General features: G+C 41.2%; 1 protein-coding gene across 1 annotated transcript; it reads left to right on the top strand.

Moving 5' to 3' along the window:
- Positions 1-1,110: 1,110 nt before the first annotated feature.
- On the top strand, positions 1,111-25,160 carry APELA (apelin receptor early endogenous ligand; the record flags this gene model as incomplete). Its single annotated transcript, XM_041738680.1, has 3 exons — positions 1,111-2,095; positions 3,412-3,501; positions 23,364-25,160. Coding segments are annotated over 2 exons (1,074 nt in total), but the record flags the coding sequence as incomplete, so codon positions are not given.
- Between the last annotated feature and the right edge of the window lie 384 nt (positions 25,161-25,544).

Below are 25,544 nucleotides of genomic sequence, written 5' to 3'. Positions count from 1 at the left end.
TGTACAAATGCAGCACAGGAATGCAGTACCCTTTAATGTTATGTTTCCAGTCATCAGATGGGCAAATAGTCTTTGGATTTTAAGTGACTTGAAGAATTTCTGTATGCTATTGCCTGCTATAAAGTGCATGATAATTAGGCAGGCAGGGAATTTTACAGAGTGACTTGTAGGACAAATCATGCATTAATTTCAAATCTCTGGAAGCCCAAGATTATGCATCAACTACCTGGACCTAGAGAAGGAAAATGCACTAGAATGCCTGGCCACTGGGAACAAGTTGCCCAGGCTTTAGATTTGGTAGTTTGGCTGTACTTGCACCCCAGAGTGTATCTATACTATTCTTTCCGTTCACTTTGTAGTAAGGACAGTGATTTCCATTTGCAACAGCTACCCCCGGCAAGAAAATGCTTCAGAAGATCTCAGGGCATGTGTGCAGAGACAATACTAGACGGTTCCTGGGTCTTCTGAATTCAGCAGGAGGTGATCAGAGGACTTGCTTTCCCCATGTCTCGTTTCTGTGTCCGAGATGCGTTAGGCTGCTGTCCCACCACATGTACATTTTCTTAACAGAACACAGATTTCATGAGTTTGTGGCTTCCCTAAACCTCCTTTTTAAAAACTCCTGGATGGTATTGCAGATGGAATCGATCCCCGTTACTTTTTAAATCGCACTTTGCGGAGTCAAAAGATAAACATTTTTTTCAGATTTATTTCAGAACATTCTCAAACCTCAGGAATGCTGATTGATATAAAGCCGCACACAGGAGGCAATTTAGCGACTGGGAGCGAAGAGGCACCCCTTGGCAGCGGGTCTGGGAGGGAGAACGCCTTTCGGCCAGAGTTCCTTCGGAAAAGGACAAAAGAGAGACTTCCTGTCATTTCGATTGGTTTCCGCTCGTGGGATCAATACGGCAAAGCCCAGTTTCAGCAGATGCGAAGGCGGGGCGGGGGGGGCCTGCCTGGGTCCACACATCTCTCCGCGTCCAGGTGGAGTTGCGGGCTCCCTCCCCCGGGCTCAGCCCCCGCTTTCGCTCACCGGTATTTGCTTATGGAAATAAAGGGGGGGCGGGAGGCTCCGCCGCAGCCCAGTAGCCTCGGGGGAGGTGATCATTAACCTCCCCGGAGCCCGCGCGGACTGTGAGGCTGCGCCGCCCGCTGCACCGCCCGGCCCGCCGCCCCGGAGCTCGCTCCCGCGGGGACCTCCCGCTGCACCGCCCGGCCCGCCGCCCCGGAGCTCGCTCCCCCGGGGACCTCCCGCTGCACCGCCCGGCCCGCCGCCCCGGAGCTCGCTCCCGCGGGGACCTCCCGCTGCACCCCGGAGCTCGCTCCCCCGGGGACCTCCCGCTGCACCGCCCGGCCCGCCGCCCCGGAGCTCGCTCCCGCGGGGACCTCCCGCTGCACCCCGGAGCTCGCTCCCCCGGGGACCTCCCGCTGCACCGCCCGGCCCGCCGCCCCGGAGCTCGCTCCCGCGGGGACCTCCCGCTGCACCCCGGAGCTTGCTCCCGCGGGGACCTCCCGCTGCACCGCCCGGCCCGCCGCCCCGGAGCTCGCTCCCGCGGGGACCTCCCGCTGCACCCCGGAGCTCGCTCCCCCGGGGACCTCCCGCTGCACCGCCCGGCCCGCCGCCCCGGAGCTCGCTCCCGCGGGGACCTCCCGCTGCACCGCCCGGCCCGCCGCCCCGGAGCTCGCTCCCGCGGGGACCTCCCGCTGCACCGCCCGGCCCGCTGCACCCCGGAGCTCGCTCCCGCGGGGACCTCCCGCTGCACCGCCCGGCCCGCTGCACCCCGGAGCTCGCTCCCCCGGGGACCTCCCGCTGCACCGCCCGGCCCGCCGCCCCGGAGCTCGCTCCCCCGGGGACCTCCCGCTGCACCGCCCGGCCCGCTGCCCCGGAGCTCGCTCCCCCGGGGACCTCCCGCTGCACCGCCCGGCCCGCCGCCCCGGAGCTCGCTCCCGCGGGGACCTCCCGCTGCACCGCCCGGCCCGCCGCCCCGGAGCTCGCTCCCGCGGGGACGCGGAATCATGAGACTGCGGCGACTCTTCCTTGCGGCTTGTGCTCTCATGCTGAGTCTCCTTGTTATCAACGGACAGAGACCAGGTAGGACTTTGATAGTCACTGCCCGTGCCCGTGTGAGCTGGGCGGCCACGTACCTGTTGCAGGTCGCTTAGGGGTGCTTAGGGGTTTGGGTAAGAATGTAGGCTTTCCGAAGCATGCTATCCATCCTGTGGGGTCTGCTACTCGAATACCTTAAAAAGTGGGTGGATTTTTAAATGACGTTGAGTATTTTACCAGTTTTTCAGAATTCAAAGAAAAATTGATTCCTAAGTTACTTTAGGTATGTTGTCCTAAGTAAAAAAAGAAATACAACTGTTGGGTCTATTGATTACAGAGGTAAACAGACTTAATGGATTTTTAGGGAAAATGTAAAAGCCAAAGGGGTTGGTTAGCAGAACATGTTGCTGTCTGGAGTGGGGGCAATGTTAACATTTTGAATTAACAGAAAGATCATGTGACAAAATACATATGAAACCTTAAGACAGATTATGTTATTTCTAGTTACGTAATTATATATTTCACTTAAAAATGCAGCTTTTAGTATTATTGTGCTTACAGAGCCAAAAATGTCAAAAATATTCATGGTCAAGATAATAGTAATCGACTTTGACACATTTTTCAAAGATGGTATAGTTGTGTTGTTCTTACCAGCAAGAATTAGTAAACAGTTACTCTAATGTGCTTTTACTTCAAAATCAAATATCTAAGATTTCAAAGCCCTGGCAAGTTAAAAGAAAAGAAAGTGTTCTGACTCAGGGAAAAGCAAACCCAAATTTAAGGAGAAAGGTGGTAATATTTATTCCATGTCAGATTATTCAACTGGTAACATACTTCTCCATTTAGAGCAGAAAAGGGCACATAACTGGTTAAAAATTCAGTCTCTCCCTTCTAGTTAATGAGAAGTTTGATCACTGAGGTTATTTCAAATGACGTCCCCGGGTTTGCCCTTTTACATAAACAAGAAAAAAATGTACAAATCAGCAATTCGGAAAGCAGCTGGCCCCTGCTTACAGTTAATAGCAATTGCTAATCAAACTTCTGAACTCCAGAACACCTTGGACAATGTTCTTGTAAAGTATCTGTGATTAATTCATTACATTAGCTGAAAATCCAAGAGCATTTAGGAAGAAGTAATGTGGAAGGAGGAGGTTATTATAACTAGATCCTGCTGTTAACATGAGTTGTTAGGAATATTTTTCATATTTTTGCATCATGTTAATTTTTACATCACAATCACCTCTGAACAAGTACCAAATAATCACAATATAGTTTGGACGCAAAATATTCCCTTACATTCTCCAGATTAAACAATTCATTTTCTGAAATATGCTCTTAATATTTCCCTTTTTTTTTCTCAGCTAATTTGGCAATGAGAAGAAAACTGCACAGACACAACTGCCTTCAGAGGAGATGTATGCCTCTCCATTCACGGGTGCCCTTCCCCTGAGGTATTTCTGATAGAAAATTGTTTTACTACATTTAGGCAATGTTCCAGATTAGATCTATCAAAGAAGGCTCATTTATATTTTGTAATATGTGATAATACCTTTAAGATGATTATCAGTTCAAGGAATGCATCCTGACAAATGGGAATAGTGAATGACACGATATCTGAGAATTGTTCTAGTTGTTTAATGGGATAAAGCAAATGTAGGAAAATCTTGATAATCACTGATTCTGAGTGATAGGGTGGGGATTACTCTTCTTGTGTTAAACAATTTCCTAATGAAAACTCAGGTACCCAAGAGAATATAATTGTGATAGTATCTTTAAACAATCTGTTTTCAAGAACACTGAATAGCCCTGTAAGACACTAAGACCACTGTGTCCTAGAAAGCATTGGAACATATTTGCCCAATTACACCATATAGATGATGTACCATCCTCGATATTTTCATAGATTATTAAAAGTTTATTTTTCTTGACAATATTTGAGTGTATAAAATCAATTTAATATTAAAACCATGGCAATTTTCCAGCCTTACACATAGAATTGGTCTTGATGGTTGTTGCATCTTTAAATTATGAAAAGAACTTTCCTCCTCCCCCACCCCTTTTTTTTATTCACTGAAAGACCAGTGATTTTTATACTACCACCACTACCAGTAATACTGCTTGAATCAATTAACTTCAAACACTGCCCAACTGTGTATTTCTTCATACTAAAAAATAAATGATGGGGCATTCCACTGGAATTATTTTAAGCTCTTTAATTCTTATAAAATATATCATCCTTTAAAAAAATGCCATAGAAATATCCCTCAGCTGGTTAGCATACGCAGGCAATTGCTAAGTTAGCTTATTCAGTTGGTCTGTAGACTGTAGTGTTTATGGCACTATTCAAGGAGAGAATGGTTGCCATGCCTCTTGTTTAATACATGCTTTTCAAACCTGGGGAACGTCCTCTAGTGGGACATTAAATGAAGGAACAATTCAGTAATCATGTATCAAGAGGGCTAAGACAAAAAGCCAAGTTCTCTATACCTGTATCTATAACAAATTACCCTTTGCTCTCAAAATATGAACAATACGTTTGTTGGAAAAATCCAGAAAGATACAGTAAGAAATTCCTGAGAGGCCAACTAATAGGGGCTAAAACATTTTCTATCCTAAAGAATCCTTTGGCATGTGTCAATAATGCATTTCAATCTCAGATATAAACAGTGGTAAAATCTGTGCTTAGGAGAGAAGTTCAAGACTTTCCCAGCACTCCTCCACAAATAACAAAGAGGAGAGGAGGCAGTTCACAGTAGCAAGGGAATTCCTGCATATACTGAGAAAGGTACCTTGCATAAGGCAAATAAAAGCCCTCAGTTGGCCACGGGTTGTATCAGCTTTCTCCACAAACCACCTGCCATAAAAACTAGGGTTGCAAGTAAACAAGACAGAGTAATGAAGTTTAAATTGTCAAAGTTCAGGAAAATTTTGATCTATAAACCAAGTTTGTAAACCAAAGGGAAATCTAAATAGAGCCCGTGTAAACCATCTAGTAAGAGAAGTCCTGTACAAAATTTGACTGATTGTTGTAAAGAACTGCTCAGGTTACAGCATCCATTTTCTTATTTCTGTTTAGACTACTTCTGCATTCCAGCTACAGTTCTTCGAGGAATGTACAGAACTCCTCTTTTGAAATCCAGTGATAGCATAAGAGCCAATGTGGGATGAATATTATGATCATTTTCCAAGGTCTTGCTCAAGGAGGGCTATGATACCCAGTGCTGCCCTCAGATGTGAAACCACAATTCTCGTCCTAAATACTTGCACACTTTTTATAAGTCCTGCAACACAATGATTTGACTGCTGGCTAAATCACTGTAGACCTAGGTGTAGCGGAACTCTAAGGCGGAACCTCCCTTTCACTTATTCCCTCTGTTTTCTGAATGTTTTATTTGTCTGTTTATTAATTGTTTTTTCATGTAAGCCCTATGCCCAGCGTTGGGCTTGAACTCACGATCCCAAGATCAGGAGTGCTCGACTGATTGAGCCAGATAGCCACCCCTGTTTTCTGCATGTTTTAGATAAAAATCACACATGGCTATTTGATTCAGTTAGGGTCATGTAAGACTGGGAGAGGACAGGTGAGGTAAACAGTTGACTTTGGAAGTTGTCCAGATTAACCTTTGAAGGAGCTTAGGCTTTTAGCTCCCTTAACAAGAATGCTCCATTATCTTTACTCTGTCAATTTTACCAACTCCTAGAGTCCTTCTCAGTGATCTTCAGTGACATTTCCTAACCCTTACAACTGAGTTAATTAAATAGAAAAATCTTGCTGTATAAAATTCATTCTCTTCATAATTGTTTTTTCTTGCTGAAATATGTTGGTATCACATTCAGCCCTAAGTGAATTAGAGTGGAGGAAAACAAGAGAAAGGGTGTTGGGAAATTCAAGTTTACAGGCTAATGTGATAGTTTTAGAGTGGAAAATGAGGCAAAATCCTTAGATTCTCATGATTTTCCTCTTCTAGCCATAAAATCTCACTGTATCAAGGCTTTCCCCTTCTTTTTTTGAATATTTTATTTATTTGAGAGAGAGAGAGAGATCACAAGCAGGGGGAGTTGTAGAGGGAGAGGGAGAAAGAACCAGGCCACCTGCTAAATAGGGAGCCTGATGTGAGATTCGATCCCAGGACACCCTGGATCATGACCTGGGCCAAAATCAGATGCTTAACCCACTGAGCCACCCAGGCATCCCATCAATTCTTTTCTTTTCTTCTTTTCTTTTCTTTTCTTTTCTAGATTTATTTATTCATGAGAGACACAGAGAGGCAGAGACACAGGCAGAGGGAGAAGCAGGCTCCACACAGGGAGCCTGATGTGGGACTCGATCCCGGGTCTCCAGGACTGCGCCCTGGGCTGAAGGCAGGCACTAAACTGCTGAGCCATCCAGGGGTCCCAAAGCTTTTCTTTATAAGTATGTACTCCAGGGGCACCTGGGCAGCTCAACTTGTTAAGCACCTGCCTTTGGCTCAGGTCATGATCCCAGGGTCCTGGGATAGAGCCCCATGTGGCACTCCCTGCTTCTTCCTCTCCCTCTGCCCCTCCCCTGGCTTGTGTTTTTTTCTCTCTCTCTCCCTCTCTCTCTCTCAAATAAATAGATAAAATCTTTAAAATAAATAAAAAATACTCTAGATAACTATATAACCCAGTAATGTACACTCGATCTCACTTTTTTTAAAGTAATCTCTATACTTAACATGGGGCTTGAACTTACAACCCAGAGATCAAGAGTCATATGTTCCACTGACTGAGCCAGCCAGGTGTCCTTATCTAGCTTTTTAGTAATTGTGACATATGTTTATAGGTATAAAATCTTTTGCTGGGATCCCTGGGTGGCACAGTGGTTTAGCGCCTGCTTTTGGCCCAGGGCGCGATCCTGGAGACCCCGGATCGAATCCCACGTCGGGCTCCCGGTGCATGGAGCCTGCTTCTCCCTCTGCCTATGTCTCTGCCTCTCTCTCTCTGTGTGTGTGACTATCATAAATAAATAAAAATTAAAAAAAAAAATCTCAAAAAAAAAAAATAAAATCTTTTCCTGACAGTATGAAAGAATGTAAAGTCAAAATAAGGTCTCTTTGGCCTTTTTCATTTCCCAGAGGCAATAGCTATGAAAAGGTTTTGGTAAAGGTGGATTTTTTTTTTTTGCAAAAAGATTTATTTGAGAGAGAAAGCTTGTGAGCAGGGGTGGGAGGGTGGGAGAGGAGGAGCAGAGGAGGGAGAGGGACAGAATCTCAAGCAGACTCTGCACTTAGCAGGGAGCCAGCGGAGTTGGGGGTGGGGGATGGGAGTGTGGGGGGGTGGCTACCCTGAGATCCCAACCTGAGCCTAAACCAAGACTCTGCGTAGCTTGGTTGAGCCACTCAGGTGCCCTGGTAAAAGTACATTTTAGTACATTATTTTAAATTGAGACCAGCTAGTACTCTCTTGTCACTCTTGATTACCATTCAAAATGTTAAGTACTACTTAGTATGTTCTCTATTTTCTGCCTTATTCTTACCCCCTCAAAGTTATGGGCTTCTGACGTTTGACCAAACCTCTAGCCTCACCTGCCAATTCTTTCTGCAATTGTCCTATTTATTGTCTTGGCCCTTCTCACTCTCTTGCTGAACTGAAAGCCAACTTTCTAAAGCACAGAATCTCTACTCTTGTGGAGCATTTTATCTTCAACATTGGCAGGACTTTGTGAGAACACCCCCCCCTTTTTTTGCCTTAAGTTTATTTATTCATTCATTCATTTTTAGTAACCTCCACACTCAATGTGGGGCTCAAACTCATGACCCCAAGAGTCGCATGCTCTTCGGACTGAGCCAGGCAAGTGCTTCTGGGAAAAACTCTTTTACTTACCCTTAGGCACCTCTGATTCCCAGTCACCTACATTTAAATCTCTAATGATCTCTAGTTTCCTTGAACTTCTTAACCTTTTCCAGCTCACAGCAAGAGATAATTTCTCTTCCCAGAGAAGACGGAGATCATCAAGCTTTAAAATCAGACTCCACACTCCAGCTATATTTATATCTGCTACACTTCTATTTTCACATCATAGTCTTTTAAGAGATTCCTCTCCTGAGTGTGGGTAATCTCTCTACATCTCAAGAATCTTAAGCTGACAATTATTCCCTTTCTTCCTCAGATTGTTCAGTATGTCAAAACTGATTGGTTTCATCTTTTAAAACGAGGAAAATAGGTGCACCGCTGACCCCATGGTGCTCTCTAGTGACTAGCCCATGTTCTTCACTGCATGGCCAAGTTTCTTGAAAAAGTAGCTGTTTCTTTTCTTACTGTTTCAATACACTGCTACCCACTGCATTCTGGGAAAGATCCCCAGTGACTTTCTTCTCAATCCAGTGAACACATTTTTATTCTGTCCTCAGTTATCTTGCTACAGGTCAAATAGTGAGTAGGTCTTCCTTGTTTCAATGATACGATGCTCCCTTTTGATTATTTATCTCTGAAACAAATCACTATTTCTTAGTACCTGTACCAGGTGTCCAGTCGCCTACGTCGGATCACTTTAGCTGTTCTAAGTCACTTCAAGTTCATGTCTACAGTGCATTTGCAAATCGCAAGTATGGCTTCTGCATAGCTTATTCTTGTAACTCGGTTCTCTGTTCCAAAATCATAGATGTCATCAGGAAGGACTTTCCTTTCTTTAAAAAAGCAATACCAGGGTGCAGAGTCAGCTAAGTGCCCGACTCTCAGGTCATGATCTCAGGGTCATGAGATCAAGCCCCATGTCCCGCTCTGCAATCTGCAGGAGTCTGCTTAAGTTTCTCTCTCCCTCTGTCCCTTTTACCCATGCGTGCTCTCTCTCTTTCCCTCTCTCTCTCAAATAAATAAATCCTTAAAAAAACCCCAAAAAACAAAAAAAGGGATATCAAACTTTATTTTTTTAAAGATTTTATTTATTTATTTATTTATTTGAGAGACACAGAGAGAGAGAGAGAGAGAGAGAGAGAGAGGCAGAGACACAGGCAGAGGGAGAAGCAGGCTCCAATGCAGGGAGCCCGACGTGAGACTCGATCCCGGGTCTCCAGGATCGGGCCCTGGGCTGAAGGCAGCGCCAAACTGCTGAGCCACCAGGGATGCACCAAAATAAACTTTTATATAAAAAAGCAGTACCTCATCCTACCCAAAATACTTTTATTTCCCTTTTTCTGTTTTGTTTTTCTCCATGTCACCTACTGCCACCTGACATCACATATATTTACCTTGTCATTGTGTAGTATCATCTGCCTCTCTTCCTTAGAATGTAAGTTCCATAGGAGCAGGGACTTTGCTTTGATCACAGTTATATGCCCAGTGACTGTAGTAAGCTCCACAGAAATATTTGATGAATGAACGAATGAATGCACACTTAAACTCTTCAATTACTCCCGTGCAGGTATTTCTCTTGTGTTTGCAGAATTTGGAGAATAATTGTAGAGCTATTATATATCAGATGTTTACTCTGTATCAAGCTCTGTGCTATGAAATATACATTTTACTGTCTCTGTGTAAATTTTTGAGCCTCTGGTGCTCTAATATTCAGTTCTAGCTGGTTTCCCAGGCCTGTCATTTCTACCCTGAGATGTTTTTAAAAATCTGCTCCCTCCTCTTCATCTCTGTTCCTATTTTAGTACCTGTTATATCTCTCCAGCATGACATCAATTCCTTAACTGATCATTCCAGCCTCTAGTTCCACTTCTGGAAAACCCTTTTTATTTCCTTTTATTATTTGATCTTCCCAAACTGTAAATCCAATTATGTCTCATCTTGATTAAAATTCTTAACTGTCCCGGTAATCTTCAGGACATAACAAAGCCTTCTAACTCCCATAAGTTAAAAAACAAGACCTTACAAAACATGCCTTTCCAGCACCATCTGTCACCTGTTCTCCCCTTCCCTCTCCTAGAAGGGATAAGAAAGGATTAACACTGGCTGTTGTGGATTCGAGCTGAGCTCTATGGTCATTTGAGTGACCACAAGCTCACTCACTGGTGGTCACTGGTAAGTCAGTTGTCCTCTTTAAGACCCCCACCACCGGGAGCCTGGGTGGCTCAGTCATGATCCCAGTGTTTGGGGTCCAGTCCCACATTGGGCTCCCTGCTCAGTGGGAAGTCGGCTTCTCCCTTTCCCTGTATCCCGCCCCACTGTCCTTGCTGTCTGTCTCACACACACTCTCTCTCAAATAAATAAATAAAATCTTAAAAAAAAAAAGGCACCCCTCCCTTCCCCTCCCCCCCCCCCCCCCCGCCACTTCCAAACCTGTAAGAGGGAGCTAGTAACGGTATCAACTTTGCCATTCCACACCTAGCACATGGTAACTGCTGAATCAGTAGCAGCTACAGTTATTATTAACATCACTTTAGTCTATTCTTTACCTCTTGCTATTCTTCAAAGTACACTTCTGTCTTCAGTGTCCTTACTTTATTCTGGCTGTTAGTTCATCCTTCAGGAAACTTCCTGAGTCTGATGCCCCTACAATGTGTATTGGAGGTCTACATTTTGCTCTCAACCTACTTGAATAATTCTGTCAAAGTACCTGACTCACTGCTTTGTGATACCTTGTTAGCTGGCAGGACTCCTCCCTTCCTTCCTCAGCAGGATGCCAGTTCCCTGTAGGCAGAGTGTGGCTGTTCTGCTTTGTTGAATTAACATTTGTTAAGTGGAGCATCTACTGCAAGACAATGAGCAGGGGAGCCTTAGTTCAAAAGCTGGCCGGGAGGTAAATTGCAATAGAGAAATGTATTCCTCGAAGGTCCTGGGGGAAGGTCATGGAATGCCTGGAGAGCCCCCCCCCCCCCATGGGAAGGTTAAGGGAGAAGCAGACCTAGAGACAGGCATGCCCTAGGGCAGATGCCTTAATTACCTGAGTGCTTTGGGATTCTGGTGGAGTGTTTCGGGTTCTTGGGCTAGGGTCTGTTGGGTCAATTCAAACCAAAAGAGTTTGTCCCTCTCCACAAGGGTTCATATCTAAGGGATACATAAGGGGATCCCTGGGTGGCTCAGGGGTTTAGTACCTGCCTTTGGCCCAGGGCACGATCCTGGAGTCCCGGATCGACGAGTCCCGGGATCGAGTCCCGCGTCGGGCTCCCGGCATGGAGCCTGTGTCTCTGTCTCTCTATCATGAATGAATAAAATCTTAAAAAAAAAAAAAATAAGGGATACATAAGATATACAGGGCCTGAGGACAGGGGAGACTGGATCAGAGGGCTATTGGAGAAGTGATATCAGGAGCTTACATTTCTTTGCCTGTGACTTTGCTGCTGGGCACAGGAGCTTGCTGGAGGGGCTAGTGTTGGTGCCAGGCCTGTGCAGGCTGCTAGGCCACACAAAATGGACCCGGAGGGAGTAGTACCAAGGTGTGGCTTAGCCAACTTCTTAATAGTGGGTTGTATTGATCTTTGCTTCATTAGCCAATGAAAGTGTCCCGCATACAGCAGGCACTCCATAAATGTTGCTAACAGACATGAAATGAACCTTTTAGTTATTTTAGCATTTAAGACACCTGGGTGGCTCAGTGGTTGAGTGTCTGCCTTGGGCTCAGGGTGTGATCCTGGAGTCCTGGGATCGAGTCCCACATCGGGCTCCTTGCAAGGAGCCTGCTTCTTCCTCTGCCTCTGTCTCTGCCTATCTGTGATTCTCAGGAATAGATAAATAAAATCTTAAAAAAAAAAAAATTTACTACAGTGAGACCTGAAGGCACATTTTCACTTTACTTTCTAACAGTAACTGACAAACTGAATTCTGATTTTCTATCTCTGTGCTAAGTGTTTCCTTGTAGGAACTGCTTCCCTCATCTCAAATTTAACCCTTTCCCTCCCTCAGAGCTCTTCTAAATTCCATTGCCTTTATGAGGTCCACTTGCATCCACTCAGCTTAAAATAATCTTCCACTCTGTCAACAATCACAGCATTTTTATCAGTGTCATTTTTAAAGGCATTTATTATGTTCTACTGTGTTTGGTCCAGATTTTATCAGTATTGGAATGTCCATTCCTTGATTACAAGATTGGGCCCCTGAAGCTTGGAGGATAAATGTTTAAAACGTGTCAGTGTCCTGAAGGTGGTCCTAAATACAGGGGATTCCTGTGTGCACTATAATACCCATAGGGCCTCTTAAAAGGGAATGAAAGAGAGAAAAATACTGTTTTCTCAATTAACCACGCTCAGGGAAAATCCTTCATGTTGCTAACTTACTGATGAAATAAAATGTTTCTATAAAAATCATGCCTTAATGATAATATATTAAAAATATGATATATATTAAACATATGAAATGTAGCTAGGTTATAGGTGATATATTATTATAACAAATGTCTGTTCCCCTACCAAAATGTGTGTATGATGGACTAAAGCCTAATTTCAAAGTTTTCTTCAGTTTGCAAGTTTTTGTTACAAAATGTCTTATAAGTTTTTCTGAGGATGTTTTCTTAAAGTGGCTGCTCTCTTTAAATTTTTTTTTATTTTAAAATTTAAAAATTAAAATTAAATTTTAAAATAAAAAAAACAAAGTGGCTGTTCTCTATCATACTCAGGTATCTACAATTTCTTTGTAGCAGAAATCTTTTGTCTTAGTTCTCAGTTACGTATTCAGGTAATGATCTACTGATATCTAGTTAATTTTATTATTACATAACAGTAACATATTTGAAAAATATTCCTAGATAATAGCAAGTGAATATTTATCGGTATTTAGGGGATGAGAAAAATAAGACTGCTTATTGTTAACTATTTCAACACATTTCACTCTTGGATGTATTTTTTTTTAATAGTGATGCATGGTATTATTGAATGCCACAATTCTTTCAATACTATCTGTAATATAGGGGATCCCTGGGTAGCTCAGCGGTTTCGCGCCTGCCTTTGGCCCAGGGCGCGATCCTGGAGTCCCGGGATTGAGTCCCGCGTCGGGCTCCCGGCATAGAGCATGCTTCTCCCTCTGCCTCTCTCTCTCTCTCTCTGTCTATCATAAATAAATAAATCTCTAAAAAAATATATCTTCAATACTATCCGTAATATCAAAATGTAAAGATGAATTCTGAAGTTCCTGATCTTAATAAAATTATGAAGAATCGTCAATAGAAACAAATTCTTGTCAGTGTGTCCCTCAGAATATTGCTGATTTTTGAAGGTTTTATTTTTTATTTGACAGAGAGAGAGAGAGAGAGAGAGAGAGAGATAGCATGTGAGCACACAAGAAAGGGGAGTGAGGGATCCCTGGGTGGCGCAGCGGTTTGGTGCCTGCCTTTAGCCCAGGGCGCGATCCTGGAGACCCGGGATCGAATCCCATGTCGGGCTCCTGGTGCATGGAGCCTGCTTCTCCCTCTGCCTATGTCTCTGCCTCTGTGTGTGTGTGTGTGTGTGTGTGTGTGTGTGACTATCATAAATAAATAAAAATTAAAAAAAAAGAAAGAAAGAAAGAAAGGGGAGTGGGAGAGGAGCCCACTGTGGGGCTTGATCCTAGGATTCTGGGATCATGACCTGAGTGTGGAACCAACTGAGTCACCCAGGAGGCCCTATTTTATTTTATTTTTTTTAAGATTTTATTTGTTTGAGAGAAAGAGCACAAGTGGGGGGAGAGAAGAGGGGCACAGAGAGAAGCAGACTCCCCTCTGAGCAGGGAGCCCAATGTGGGGTGCCCCAGTATATTGCTCATTTATAATTAAAATCCTTGATAGTTTACCTGTTATCAGTCAGAATATCTATACCGATTTATAAATAAAATAATGTAAACCTTTATCCTGCTTTGTTAAAAATCTTTTTAAAAGATTTTATTTAAGTGAATAAGAGTGAGCGAGAGAGAGCACAGAGGGAGAAGCAGACTCCCCTTTCTTGTCGAGCAGGGAGCCCGACGTGGGGCTCTAGTCCAGGACCCCAAGCTCACAATCTGAGCCGAAAGCAGACGCTTAACCAACTGAGCCACCAGGTGCCTCTGTTAAAATTTTATTAGAGAAAAAAAAAATAGGCAAAATATAGAGGCTTTCCCAAGAACTCTTCCTCCACTGGAGTCTCACCCATGCATACCCAGTCATGCTGGGAGCTTGGTCAGCCACGGCCACTACTCCAACCTCCTCAGGCCTTCCAGAGTACCCGCCATCCTTCTCCAGACCCACTGGTCCTCACGAGTCTTTCCTTCCTCTAGCTAAGACTCTATAATAGAGTCAAGACTCTATAATTCATTATTTCCATGAGCATTGCCAATATCACAAGTCGCCCTGCTGCTCTGTCTTCATCACATTGTTCTGGATGAATCCTGAGGTCTTCATCAGGCATGTAACTGCTGCTGAAGAGGACATAAGAAGCCAGAGGGGAACCACTCTTATATCCTTCATCTCCACTCACCACCTAGCAAGCCTGCTGCATTTCTGTCATCAGCTTGCTGCCTCGTGCTCCGCCATCACTGGTTCTTACTTTTTCTACTCACCTCTGGTTTCAGACCTTTCTCCTTTGCATTTTCAGCAGGTGGCCTTGCCTCTTACATTACAGAAAAGAGAAGTCATCAGATGGTGTATCCCTCAACATCCCAGCACCAAACTAGAGTCCTATCTAATCCACGTCCCACCCTGCTCACCCTCATCCTCCTCTTCCCTCCTGCAGCCATGGAAAGCACGGCCATTCCTTCATCTGTGTTGTAGGTCCCGGCTGTCCCTTCTTACTTTCTCAGGAATCTGAAACTGCCACTTAAGCATTTTCTTCATTCTCCTTGCTCTCTGGATTACTTATCACCAAGGATGGAGGTTTAAATGCTGATAAGACTACATACTAAAACAAACACCATACACACCCGTGCATTTCTCAGTGAATGCTCTCAAACCAGTCTTTTGTGGTCCGCATTTCTGATCCATTATTTTCTTTTTTAATATTTTTAATTGTTTTATTTATTTAAACTAAACCCTATACCCAACAGGGTGCTTGATCCAAGATCAAGAGTTGCATGCTCCATCAACTGAACCAGCCAGGCACCCTATCTGATCCATTATTTTCCATTCACATCTCAATCCACTCTATTTTATACCTTCTTTAAAATAGCCATCTGGGTGCCTGTGTGGTTCTGTGGGTTAAGCATATGACTCTTGATTTCAGCTCAGGTCACGATCTCAGGGTCTTGGGATCAAGCTCTGCCTCAGGCTCTGTCCTCATTACAGAGTCTTGCTTGAGATTCTCTTTCTCCTTCTCTCCCAAATAAATAAATCTTTAAGAAAATAAAATAAATAAAATAAAATAAAATAAATAAAATAAAAAATAGCCACCAATCACCTCAGCTTTCTAAATTAAGGTTTTTTTATTCTTCTTTTTTTTTTTTTTTCCTCAGGAGAATTTAACAACTGACTACTCGGGCTACAAAAATCTCTTCCTTTAAATTTCTGACATCATAATTCTACTTTTCCACTAAGTTTGCAGCTAACCCTCTGACTCCTAGGCAGGCTTAATCATACTTAAAAGGCTTGCAAGCTCTAGTTTTTCTCTGCCCTCTTCTACTGTTTTAAGCATTCCTTTTTTTTTTTTTAAAGGTTTCAGCATTTACTTTTTTTTTTTTTTTTTAATTCAAGTGTTGTTGAAACATTGTTTCAATCATTCGTTTGGCCTCAATCACCTCTTTACATTGATAACATTCTGGGGGGGGGGGACACCATCCAAATGAGAACAAGTAAAGCCTATTTATTCAGAGTTTGCTTGAGCAAGGAGTCAGCCACTGTCATTCATATTTGGCAGAGGACCAAGAATAGGCAAGGGAGTTAGAAAGTTTTATGGTGAAAAAAGCCTTCCGGCTTTGAGGTATGGGGAAGTTGGAGTCAGGCTACCTAGAAGTAGGGCTTCCTATGTGATTGGTTTGGGGTGCATATATGGCTTTCTTTGCTTAGTCCTGAATTGTAATCAGAGGAAAGATGGGGCAAAATTAGGGAACCTGGTAGTTATGGAACAAATCTTGACCTTTTGAGGCCAGTTGCTCCATAGGTAATGGTTTGGCTTCCTGGACTGGTTGCTATAGAGTTGTGGGTCAGGGTTCTGTTTTAACATATGGTCAGGCCATTGTCCATTTGTCTGTTCAGTCTCTCCATTCCAGACTTATTTCATCTCTAGTTCACACCTCGAAGGCCTCTCTACTGTATGCCTTGCACCATCCTCCTCACATCTACTTTTGCTTCTCTTCTATCCATTCTTCATATTACAGCTTCATACCACTCAAGACCCTTTAGGTTTTCTCATTACTGTTAAATTTAAAATAAAACTTTATTTTTTTAAGACTATATTTTTAAGTAATCTCTACACCCAGCATGGGGCTTGAACTTATAAACCCGAGCACATGCTCCATCAACAGAGCCAGCCTGGTGCCCCAAAATAAAATTTTTTTTTCTTCCCAAAGTAAATTTTTTTTTTTTAAGATTTTATTTATTTATTCATGAGAGACACAGAGAGAGCAACAGAGACATAGGCAGAGGGAGAAGTAGAATCCCTCCAGCAGGGAGCCCGATGTGGGACTCAATCCCAGGACTCCAGGATGCCAGGATCACGACCTGAGCCAAAGACAGACACTCAAACACTGAGCCACCCAGGCGTCCCTCAAAATAAAATTCTTAATGTAGCCCATAAAACTGTGCATGATCGAGCACTTCTCTCTCTCCGGCCCTATCCAACGTGACTCACTGACTGTGTCTATGAGTTTATCAAGTATGTCCTGTTTTCTTTTCACTTCAGAGCTTTCACATATTATTTCTCTGGATCTAGGATCTAGGTTGTTCTAGCCCTTCTCTTCACCTAGTTTATTCCTACTCAATCAAGAAGACTTTGATCGAATGTCACTTCACTTGTGTGTGCACATACGTGTGCGTGTGTGCGCACATGCACATGTACCATTTATAACATCTCTCATTACAATGGCCCAAGGAACTTTGGGAAGGAACTTTGGAGTTCTTTAGGTTTCATGTTTCATTATATAGTGTAATTGTAGGGGCTCTAGGCTGGCTTAATGGGTAGAGCATGCAACTTGATCTCAGAGTTGTGAGCCCCACAGTGTGTGCGGAGATTCCTTAAAAATAAAATCTTTTTTAAAAAAAGGAAGGAAATTGTATTAGAACTTTCAACTTTATGTGTACTCATTTTTTTCTCTAATAGTAACATTTTTATATATATAAATTATATATATGTACACACAGGTAATTTAAACACACGTGTAATGCATTTATCATCTTGCCTCTTGAGGTGGCTAAACTTAGATGCATTTATTTGTGGATCTAGAGATAGTAATTTTTTTTAAGATTTTTTTTTTTTTTTTAAGTAATTTCTACACCCAGCATGTGGCTCAGACTTAAAATCCCAAGATCAGGAGTCACAAGCCCTATAGACTAAGTGAACCAGGCACCCTAGAAGACAGCCTTTTTGAATGACTTCAGTTTCATTGTCTGGGCAGCCTTCATTTATTTAACTTGGTTATTGGTGGATGTTTATTTATTTATGCTATTTTGAATAGTGCAATGAACATGTATGCACTCATCTTGCATGCTTGTGCATTTACTTACAAAACATTTCTAAAAGAATCACTGGGACATGCATGTTTTTTAATGTTTTGGATATTCACATAGTATAAAATTTACCCATTTAAGTTGTACAGTTTAATGGTTTTACTATATTTAAATAATTGTGCATCATGGTAATTATTTATAAAAAGCATTTTCATCACCCCATAAAGAAATACTCATACCGATTAGCAGGCACTCCCCTTTTCTCCCCAGCTCTCTAATCCTAGACAACTACTAAACTACTAATACTACAGATTTGCCTATTCTGGACATTTTATATAAATATTCTTATATTTTTTTTCTCTTACAATCAGCTTGTTTCACTTAGCTTAATGTTTTCAAGATCTATCCATATAGTAGCAGATATCGGCACTCATTCCTTTTAACTGACTAAATAAAATCCTATTGTATAGGAAAATCACATTTTGTTTATCCAGTCATTATTATTTTCACTATTTGGTTATTAGGAATAATTCTACTCTGAACATTCATTTATAATATTTTTAAGTTTATTTATTTATAATCTCTACACCCAACATGGGGCTTGAACTCATGACCCCAAGATCAAGAGTTGCATGCTCTACTGACTGAGCCAGCCAGGCGCCCCTAGTTCATAAAATTTTTGTTTGAACAGATGTTTTCATTTCTCTTGGGTATTTACCTAAGAGTGAAATTACTGGGTTATATGATTATTCTATGTTTAACTTATTGAGGAACTATTTTCCATAGTGGTTGCAGCATTTTACATTCCTACCCTATAAAGGTTCCAATTTCTCCACATCCTCACCAACACTTTTTATTATAACCATCCTAGAGGTTGGTAGAGTAGTCCGACCCCCCCGCCCCTGCCCCAATTTATCCATGATTTTGTTCATGGTTTCAGGTACCTGCAGTGAATTATGGTTCAGAAGATGATTCTCCTTCGGACCTGTCTTAGAAGGTCAATAGTTGCACAATACATTACAATGCCATTCCCCTCACTTCATCTCAGTATGTAGACTTTTTTTTTTTTTTTAAAGATTTTACTTATTTATTCATGAGAGACATAGAGAGAGGCAGAGACACAGGCAGAGGGAAAAGCAGGCTCCATGCAGGGAGCCCGACACAGGACTCGATCCTGGGTCTCCAGGATCAGGCCCAGGCTGAAGGCGGCACTAAACCACTGAGCCACCCGGGCTGCCCTCATTATATAGACATTTTACCATCTCACATTACAAGAAAGGATGGGTATAGTGTAATATCTTGAGAGAAAGACCACATTCACATAACTTTTATTACTTTGTTATAATTATATTTTGTTATTAGTTATTGTTAATCTCTTACTGTGCCTAATTTATAAATTAAATTTTATCATAGATATGTATGAATAGGAAAAAAACAGTATATATAGGGTTTGGCCCTATCCATGGTTTCAGATATTCACTGGGGCCTTGGAACACATCGTTGGGATAAGAGGGACTACTGTTATCTCATTGTGATTTTGATTTGCATGTTCCTAATGACTAATGATGTTGAACAGCTTTTCATGTACTTTGGCCATTTGTCTACCTGCTTTGGAGAAATGTCTTCAAAATCTTTGCCCATGTTTCAATTGGCTTACTTGTCTTTTTGTTTTGAGTTATAAGAATTCTTTCTATTTTGAATAGAAGGCCCTTATCAGAGATATAATTTGTAGTTATTATTTTTTTCAAACATTTTATTTATTTGTTTGACAGAGAGAGAGAGAGAGAGAGAGAGCACACAAGCAGGGGAGCAGCAGGCAGAAGGAGAGGGAGAAGCAGGCTCCCCAGTGAGCAGGAGCCCAATGCAGGGCCCGATGCAGGGCTCAATGCAGGGCTCTATCCCAGGATACTGAGATCATGACCTGAATGCAAAGGCAGATACTTAACTGGTAGAGCCACCCAGGCACCCCTATGATTTGCAATTATTTTTTCCCATTCTTTGGGTTGTCTTTTCACTTTAGTAGGGTCTATCTTTGAGCATAAAAACTGTTAGTTTTGGGCAGCCCGGATAGCTTAGCAGTTTAGCACCGACTTCAGCCCAGGGCATGATCCTGGAGACCTGGGATCAAGTCTCACGTCAGGCTCCTTGTATGGAGCCTGCTTCTCCCTCTGCCTGTGTCTCTGCCTCTGTGTCTCTCATGAATAGATAAACAAAATCTTTTTTAAAAATTGTTAGTTTTGTTAGAGTCAGATTTGTCTGTTTTTCCTTTCGGTTTCTTGTGCTCTAGGCCTGTTTTTTTTTTTTTTTTTTTTTTTTTTTTAAGAACAGGCAGAGGGAGAAGCAGACTCCATGCAGGGAAGCCTGACGTGGGACTCGATCCCGGGACTCCAGGATCAGGCCCTGGGCTGAAGTTGGCACTGAACCACTGAGCCACCCAGCCTGCCCTAGGCCTCATGTTTTAAAACCACTGACTAGGGGATCCCTGGGTGGCTCAGCGGTTTAGCACCTGCCTTGGGCCCAGGGCGTGATCCTGGGGTCCTGAGATGAGTTCTGCATCGGGCTTCTTGCGTGGAGTCTGCTTCTCCCTCTGCTTCTGTGTCTCTCATGAATAAATGAATAAAATCTTAAAAAAAAAAAAAAATCCACTGACTACTCCAAGGCTACAAATATAACTTACATCCATATTTTCTCCTAAGAATTTTGTAGTTTTATCACATTATGGCTGAGTTATGAATTGTTCATTGCTAATGTATAGAAATACAATATAATTTTTGTTTATTGATCCTAAATCTTGTGAACTTAGTGAAATTATTGATTCATTCTCATAGTTTTTAGTAGGTTCCTTAGGATCTGCTGTGTATGAACTCATGTCATCAGCAAATAGATACTTTTTTTTTTTTTTTAAGGTTTTGTTTTTAAATAATCGCTACCCCCAATTTGGGACTTGAACTCAAAACTCCAAGATCGAGTCACATCCTCTATAGAGTGAGCCAGCCAGGCGCCCCTACTTCCTTTCTAATCTGGATGTCTTTTATTTCCCTTCCTTGCCTAATTGCCCTAATTAGAATCTCTTGTACAATGTTGTATAGAAGTGGTGAGAACAGTCATCTTTGTCTTAATTTGATTTTAGATGGAAAGCATTCAGTCTCTCACCATTAAGTATGTTAACTGTGGGTCTTTTTAAATGTGCTTTATCAGGTTGAAGAAGTTCCCTTTTATTCCCAGTTTGTTGAAAGTTTTTTATTGTGAAAGAGGAGTACTGAATCTTAACTTTTTTTTTTCTCTGTATCTATGGAGATTATCTGCATTTTTGTCTTTTATTCTATTGAAATCGTATGTGACATTAAATTATTAAATGTTTGGGGGGAAAACTGAACATTTGGTAAAACTCACCAGTGAAGTTATCTGGACTAAGGCTCCTTTTTAAAATTTTTTATTTAAGTTCAATTAACACATTCTGTATTATTAGGTTTCAGAGGAAGAAGCCAGTGATTCATCAGTTGCATACAAGACCCAGCACTCATCACATCAAGTACCCTTCTTACTGCCCATCATCCAGTTACCCATTCCCCCACCCATTTCTCCTCCAGCAACCCTGTTTCCCATAGCAAAGAGTCTCTTATGGTTGCCTGCCTCTGTTTTTGCCTTTTTTAAATTTTTCCTTCCCTTCCTCTATGTTCATCTGTTTTGTTTCTTAAATTCCACATATAAGTGAAATCATACCTAAAGCTTTTCTTTGTGGGAAGTTTTTTAAATTGTTAGTAAGATCATTTTTACTTGTTTGTAAAACAAGTAAAAATGCTTACTCAGATTTTTTATTTCTGAGGCACCTAGCTGGCTCAATCAGTAGAGCATGTGACTCATGATCTTGGGGTTGTGAGTTTGCCTCACGTTACACATACAATTTTGTTAAAATTATTACTTTCTACAATTTTAGGTCCTTTAAGTCTGAGAGAAGGGAGAAGAAATACATATATCTATAGAGTTGTTGCATTAGCCTTCTTATTTACCATTTCCAGTTCTTGTCATTAGATTTTTCTGGTGTCTCTATCTGTTCAGGGTGCTCTAACAAAGTACACCACAGACTAGGTAGCTTATGAACAGAAATTTATTTCTCACAGTTGGGGAGGCTGGTTCATAGATGTCTATCTTCTCACATGGTGGAAGGGACTAAGGAACTCTTTGGATTCTACTCTATAAGGGCACTAATCCCAGTCGTGAAGGCTCTACCCTTGTGGCTTACTCACCTCCCAAAGGTCCCACCTCCAAATACTATCACATCGCCAATCAGGTTTCAATATGTGAATTTGGGGAGCACACAAACATTCCATTTATAGCACTTGAATCAGTGTTTCTCCATTTGCTCTGTTCTCTCAGACAATTTCCATATTATCTCAATTTCCAAAGACTTTAAAAACCTTTTCTTTTTTTTTAAGTAGGCTCCCTTCCCAACATGGAGCCAATGCTGCGCTTGAACTCTCCACCTGAGATTAGAACCTGAGCTGAGATCAAGAGTCCAACATTGACCAACTGACTCTTCCAGGAACCCTTTTAAATACATTTTTAAAGAAAACTAAAGTGGCACCTGGCAGTCTCAGTTGGAAGTGTAACTCTGATCTCAACATTGTGAGTTTGAGCCCCATGTTGAGTGTACAGATTACTAAGAAATAAACTTTAAAAAAAAGGTTTTCATCAGCTAAGGTTGTTTCACTGGGAAGAAGGGTCACAGAGCTTCTTATAACATTTAAGAACCCTCCAGGTTATACATTTTTTTTTTAAGTGAGCTCTGTGGCCACCATGGGCTTGAAGTTACAACCCCCAAGGGATCAGGAGTTGCTCACACTATTTCCTGAGCTGGATAGGTGCTCTCGACTATGCATATTTTAAACATGCGTACCTAGTAATATATTGCTCTGTAGAAAAGCTACACCACCTTATATTTCCAATAGCAAGCTGTGAGAAAGTGTATTCCCCTCGCTTTTGCCAACACTGCATGTTAACAATGTTTTTAACCTTTGCGATCTGATGAGCAAAAAGACCATCTTGTTTTTATGTTCTAAATTTAGGCAGCCTGAGGTGATTACTAGAAGAGGCATACTTGCATTTTTTTTACTGCTAAATTTGTTATAATTGACACCTCACCATGAGTGTCAGGAAAGTGAAATGTTAAGGAGGTGGAAGCTTCCAAAAATGCCTTCATGTCTTCTGGAGGGGGCCAAAACAAATTGCCTAGGGAAACCTTGATACCAAGAATTGTCTTCCTGTAAAAGATCCATTTTTCTCTTTAAAAAGTAGTTTTATTTTGCCCTACCGTATATTTAAAACATCGCTAAGCACTAATTATTAAGTAGTTTCTTAACGTCAGAAGTTTCCCATGGACCGTTTTACCTGTTAAAATACCTCAAATTAAGATAATTGCTCTTGGAGGTGCCTGGCTGTCAGTAGAGCATGTGACTCTTGGTCTCGGGGTTGTAAGTTCAAGCCCCAGGTTCGGCATGAAGCCTACTTGAGACAAAGATACTGGTTCTGGTATGTTTTCGTTGGCCTCCTCCAAATAAATTGTCTTACCTGGTACAAATATCGGGAATCAAATCCAAAATATTAAGAAAAAAATAGCTGAGACTGCTACTGTGGATCACTGAGCAAAGGGTGAAAAATAATTTAATGAAAAAAATCTCTTTAACAAATTCAGACTTTTGAAGGAATATAGATGTTTCTATATTGAAAGGTAAGAAAATATAAAGTTGCTTTCAGCGCACTGAAAAACCTTGGCAAATTTTCATAACGTGTTATCTGTTAAAAAGAAATTAAGCATGGGTAAATTGGTTCTTATTATAATATATTTCTTTCTCCTTTGCCTTCCCAATGTAGATCTTCTCTAGGTAACCACACCTGGTCTGCCATAAGAGGAGTGAAGGAAAGATACCCACCCACACCATAGTGTGATTGCTTAGAAGTTCCTGTACAAAAAGGAATCATTTGAAAGCATCTGGGATGGTTTATTGGTTTTACAGGATTCTCCCTCGTTTCCCTTCAGAGGGGAAAATAACAAATTCAAAAGCAATTCTCATCTGAAGCACAATTATTTGGTTGCATAACAAAAATCTTTTTCTGCACATTACTATTCTTAGAGGAGTTAAAAAGAAAAATACTTTTTAATGTCTTAGAACTCTCCGGTAATAAGAAGTATAAGAACTTAAAATTTTTCTTTCATCGTCTTATAATTCTCCAAAAGTATTAAAATAAATATTTGTATGTTTAAGTGTTTTTTTTCCAAAAATGCTAAAGCTGAAATCAAATGCTTTGACCATCTGGCTTTACAGAGTAGGGAAACATTAATTGGTTATAATTGATTATTTATATGGAAAGACTAAGAAAGAAGCTATTGAGGGATGCCTGGTGGTTCCGTGGTTGAGCGTCTGCCTTTGGTCAGGGCATGATCCAGGGTCTGGGGATCAAGTCCCACGTCCAACTCCCTGTTAGGAGCCTGCTTTTCCCTCTGCCTATGTCTCTGCCTCTCTCTGTGTCTCTCATGAATAAATAAATAAAATCTTAAAAAAAAACAAAAAGAAGCTATTGATTACTACCAATTTTATATTGTGGGCTTTAATGTTTGTGAAAGTATTTTTTTTTTTTTGAGTAATATCCATAAAGTTGTAAAAGAAGGTTTGAAATACTAACGAAAATGTCCATTTCTGGTATCTCTCATCATGTAATTATAAGAAGCCAATGTCTGATTTCCTTTGAAGTTCTTTTAGGTCTTCTTAAGTTGTTAAATACACTCTTAATTTGTATTTATTAAAAGACAGCTCAGTAGCATAAAGTTTTTATTTTGCTGTAAGTTAATTCCAGGTGTGAAAATTACAAATTCTTTTCTTGATTAGAAAATTTACACTGTAAACATTATAGAGTGGAAGAAACCATAAACCATTAACCCTTATTTTGATAAAATAAAAAGTTGAGATTTGTAAACTATAAAGGATTTGAGATAGAAATTCTGAAATCACAGAATTTGTCTCCTTTCATAGTTTATTAATGTCTTTTGGGATGGAAAGTTTCTATAAAAGCACTGTGATTAACTTTAAGCACAAAAGATGCTTTATGAAATGTTTTTACCTCATTTAAATTGGATACTTTGGGGAAATTCTAAATAATTTTCTGGACAAATTGTAATTCTTTTATATAAGTGCGTTTCAGTAGAAATATAAGCTATTACCATTTACATTTATGTTTAAAACATGTTTATATATTTTATACAAAAAAAAGGGCAAAAGCAATACTTTATATAGTTCAGATACAGCTCATTGAATAGAAGCCAATTTTTTCAAGTACAGACTCACATTCACAAAGTTAAAAACCAGCCATACCATTGCAAGGTAATTAAACAGTTGTAGATTTCTGCTCATACAACAGCAATAAGTTTTCAATAGACATTTGACTGTCTAGTTGTCCTTTTGTACAGGAAATGTTCAAAGTGTTAAAACACAGCCTTGTAGAAATGCTTCTGATACTTGTCTTTATTTCCAATTTTTTGTTCATTTTAATTGAGGCATTTAAGACTGCATCCTTGATACATACCCTACCACTGGAGATTTTTTACTTAATTCAGGATTAGGGGAATAAGGGCAAAGATTCTCTTAAAAATTATAAAAACTCGGGATCCCTGGGTGGCGCAGCGGTTTGGCGTCTGCCTTTGGCCCAGGGCGTGATCCGGAAGACCCGGGATCGAATCCCACATCGGGTTCCCGGTGCATGGAGCCTGCTTCTCCCTCTGCCTCTGTCTCTGCCTCTCTCACTCACTCTCTCTGTGTGACTATCATAAATAAATAAAAATTGAAAAAAAAATTAAAAAAAATAAAAAGAATAAAAAAAAATTATAAAAACTCTGCTATCAGTGGCATGTATGCTGAAAGTGGCATTCCAGAACAAATTCATGACAATGGACCCAAATTTATTCACTGATAGTTGGAGGGGGAGACCAGAGGAGTGTCAATATGTATACTTTAAACTTAACTTTCACTATGATTTGGTGTTTTGTTATTTTTCTATAAA

The sequence above is a fragment of the Vulpes lagopus genome, chromosome 23 (assembly GCF_018345385.1).
Source record: "Vulpes lagopus strain Blue_001 chromosome 23, ASM1834538v1, whole genome shotgun sequence".
NCBI lineage: Eukaryota > Metazoa > Chordata > Mammalia > Carnivora > Canidae > Vulpes > Vulpes lagopus.
The sequence above is the reverse complement of the archived record's forward strand: the minus strand, read 5'-3'. Positions and strand labels throughout refer to the sequence as shown.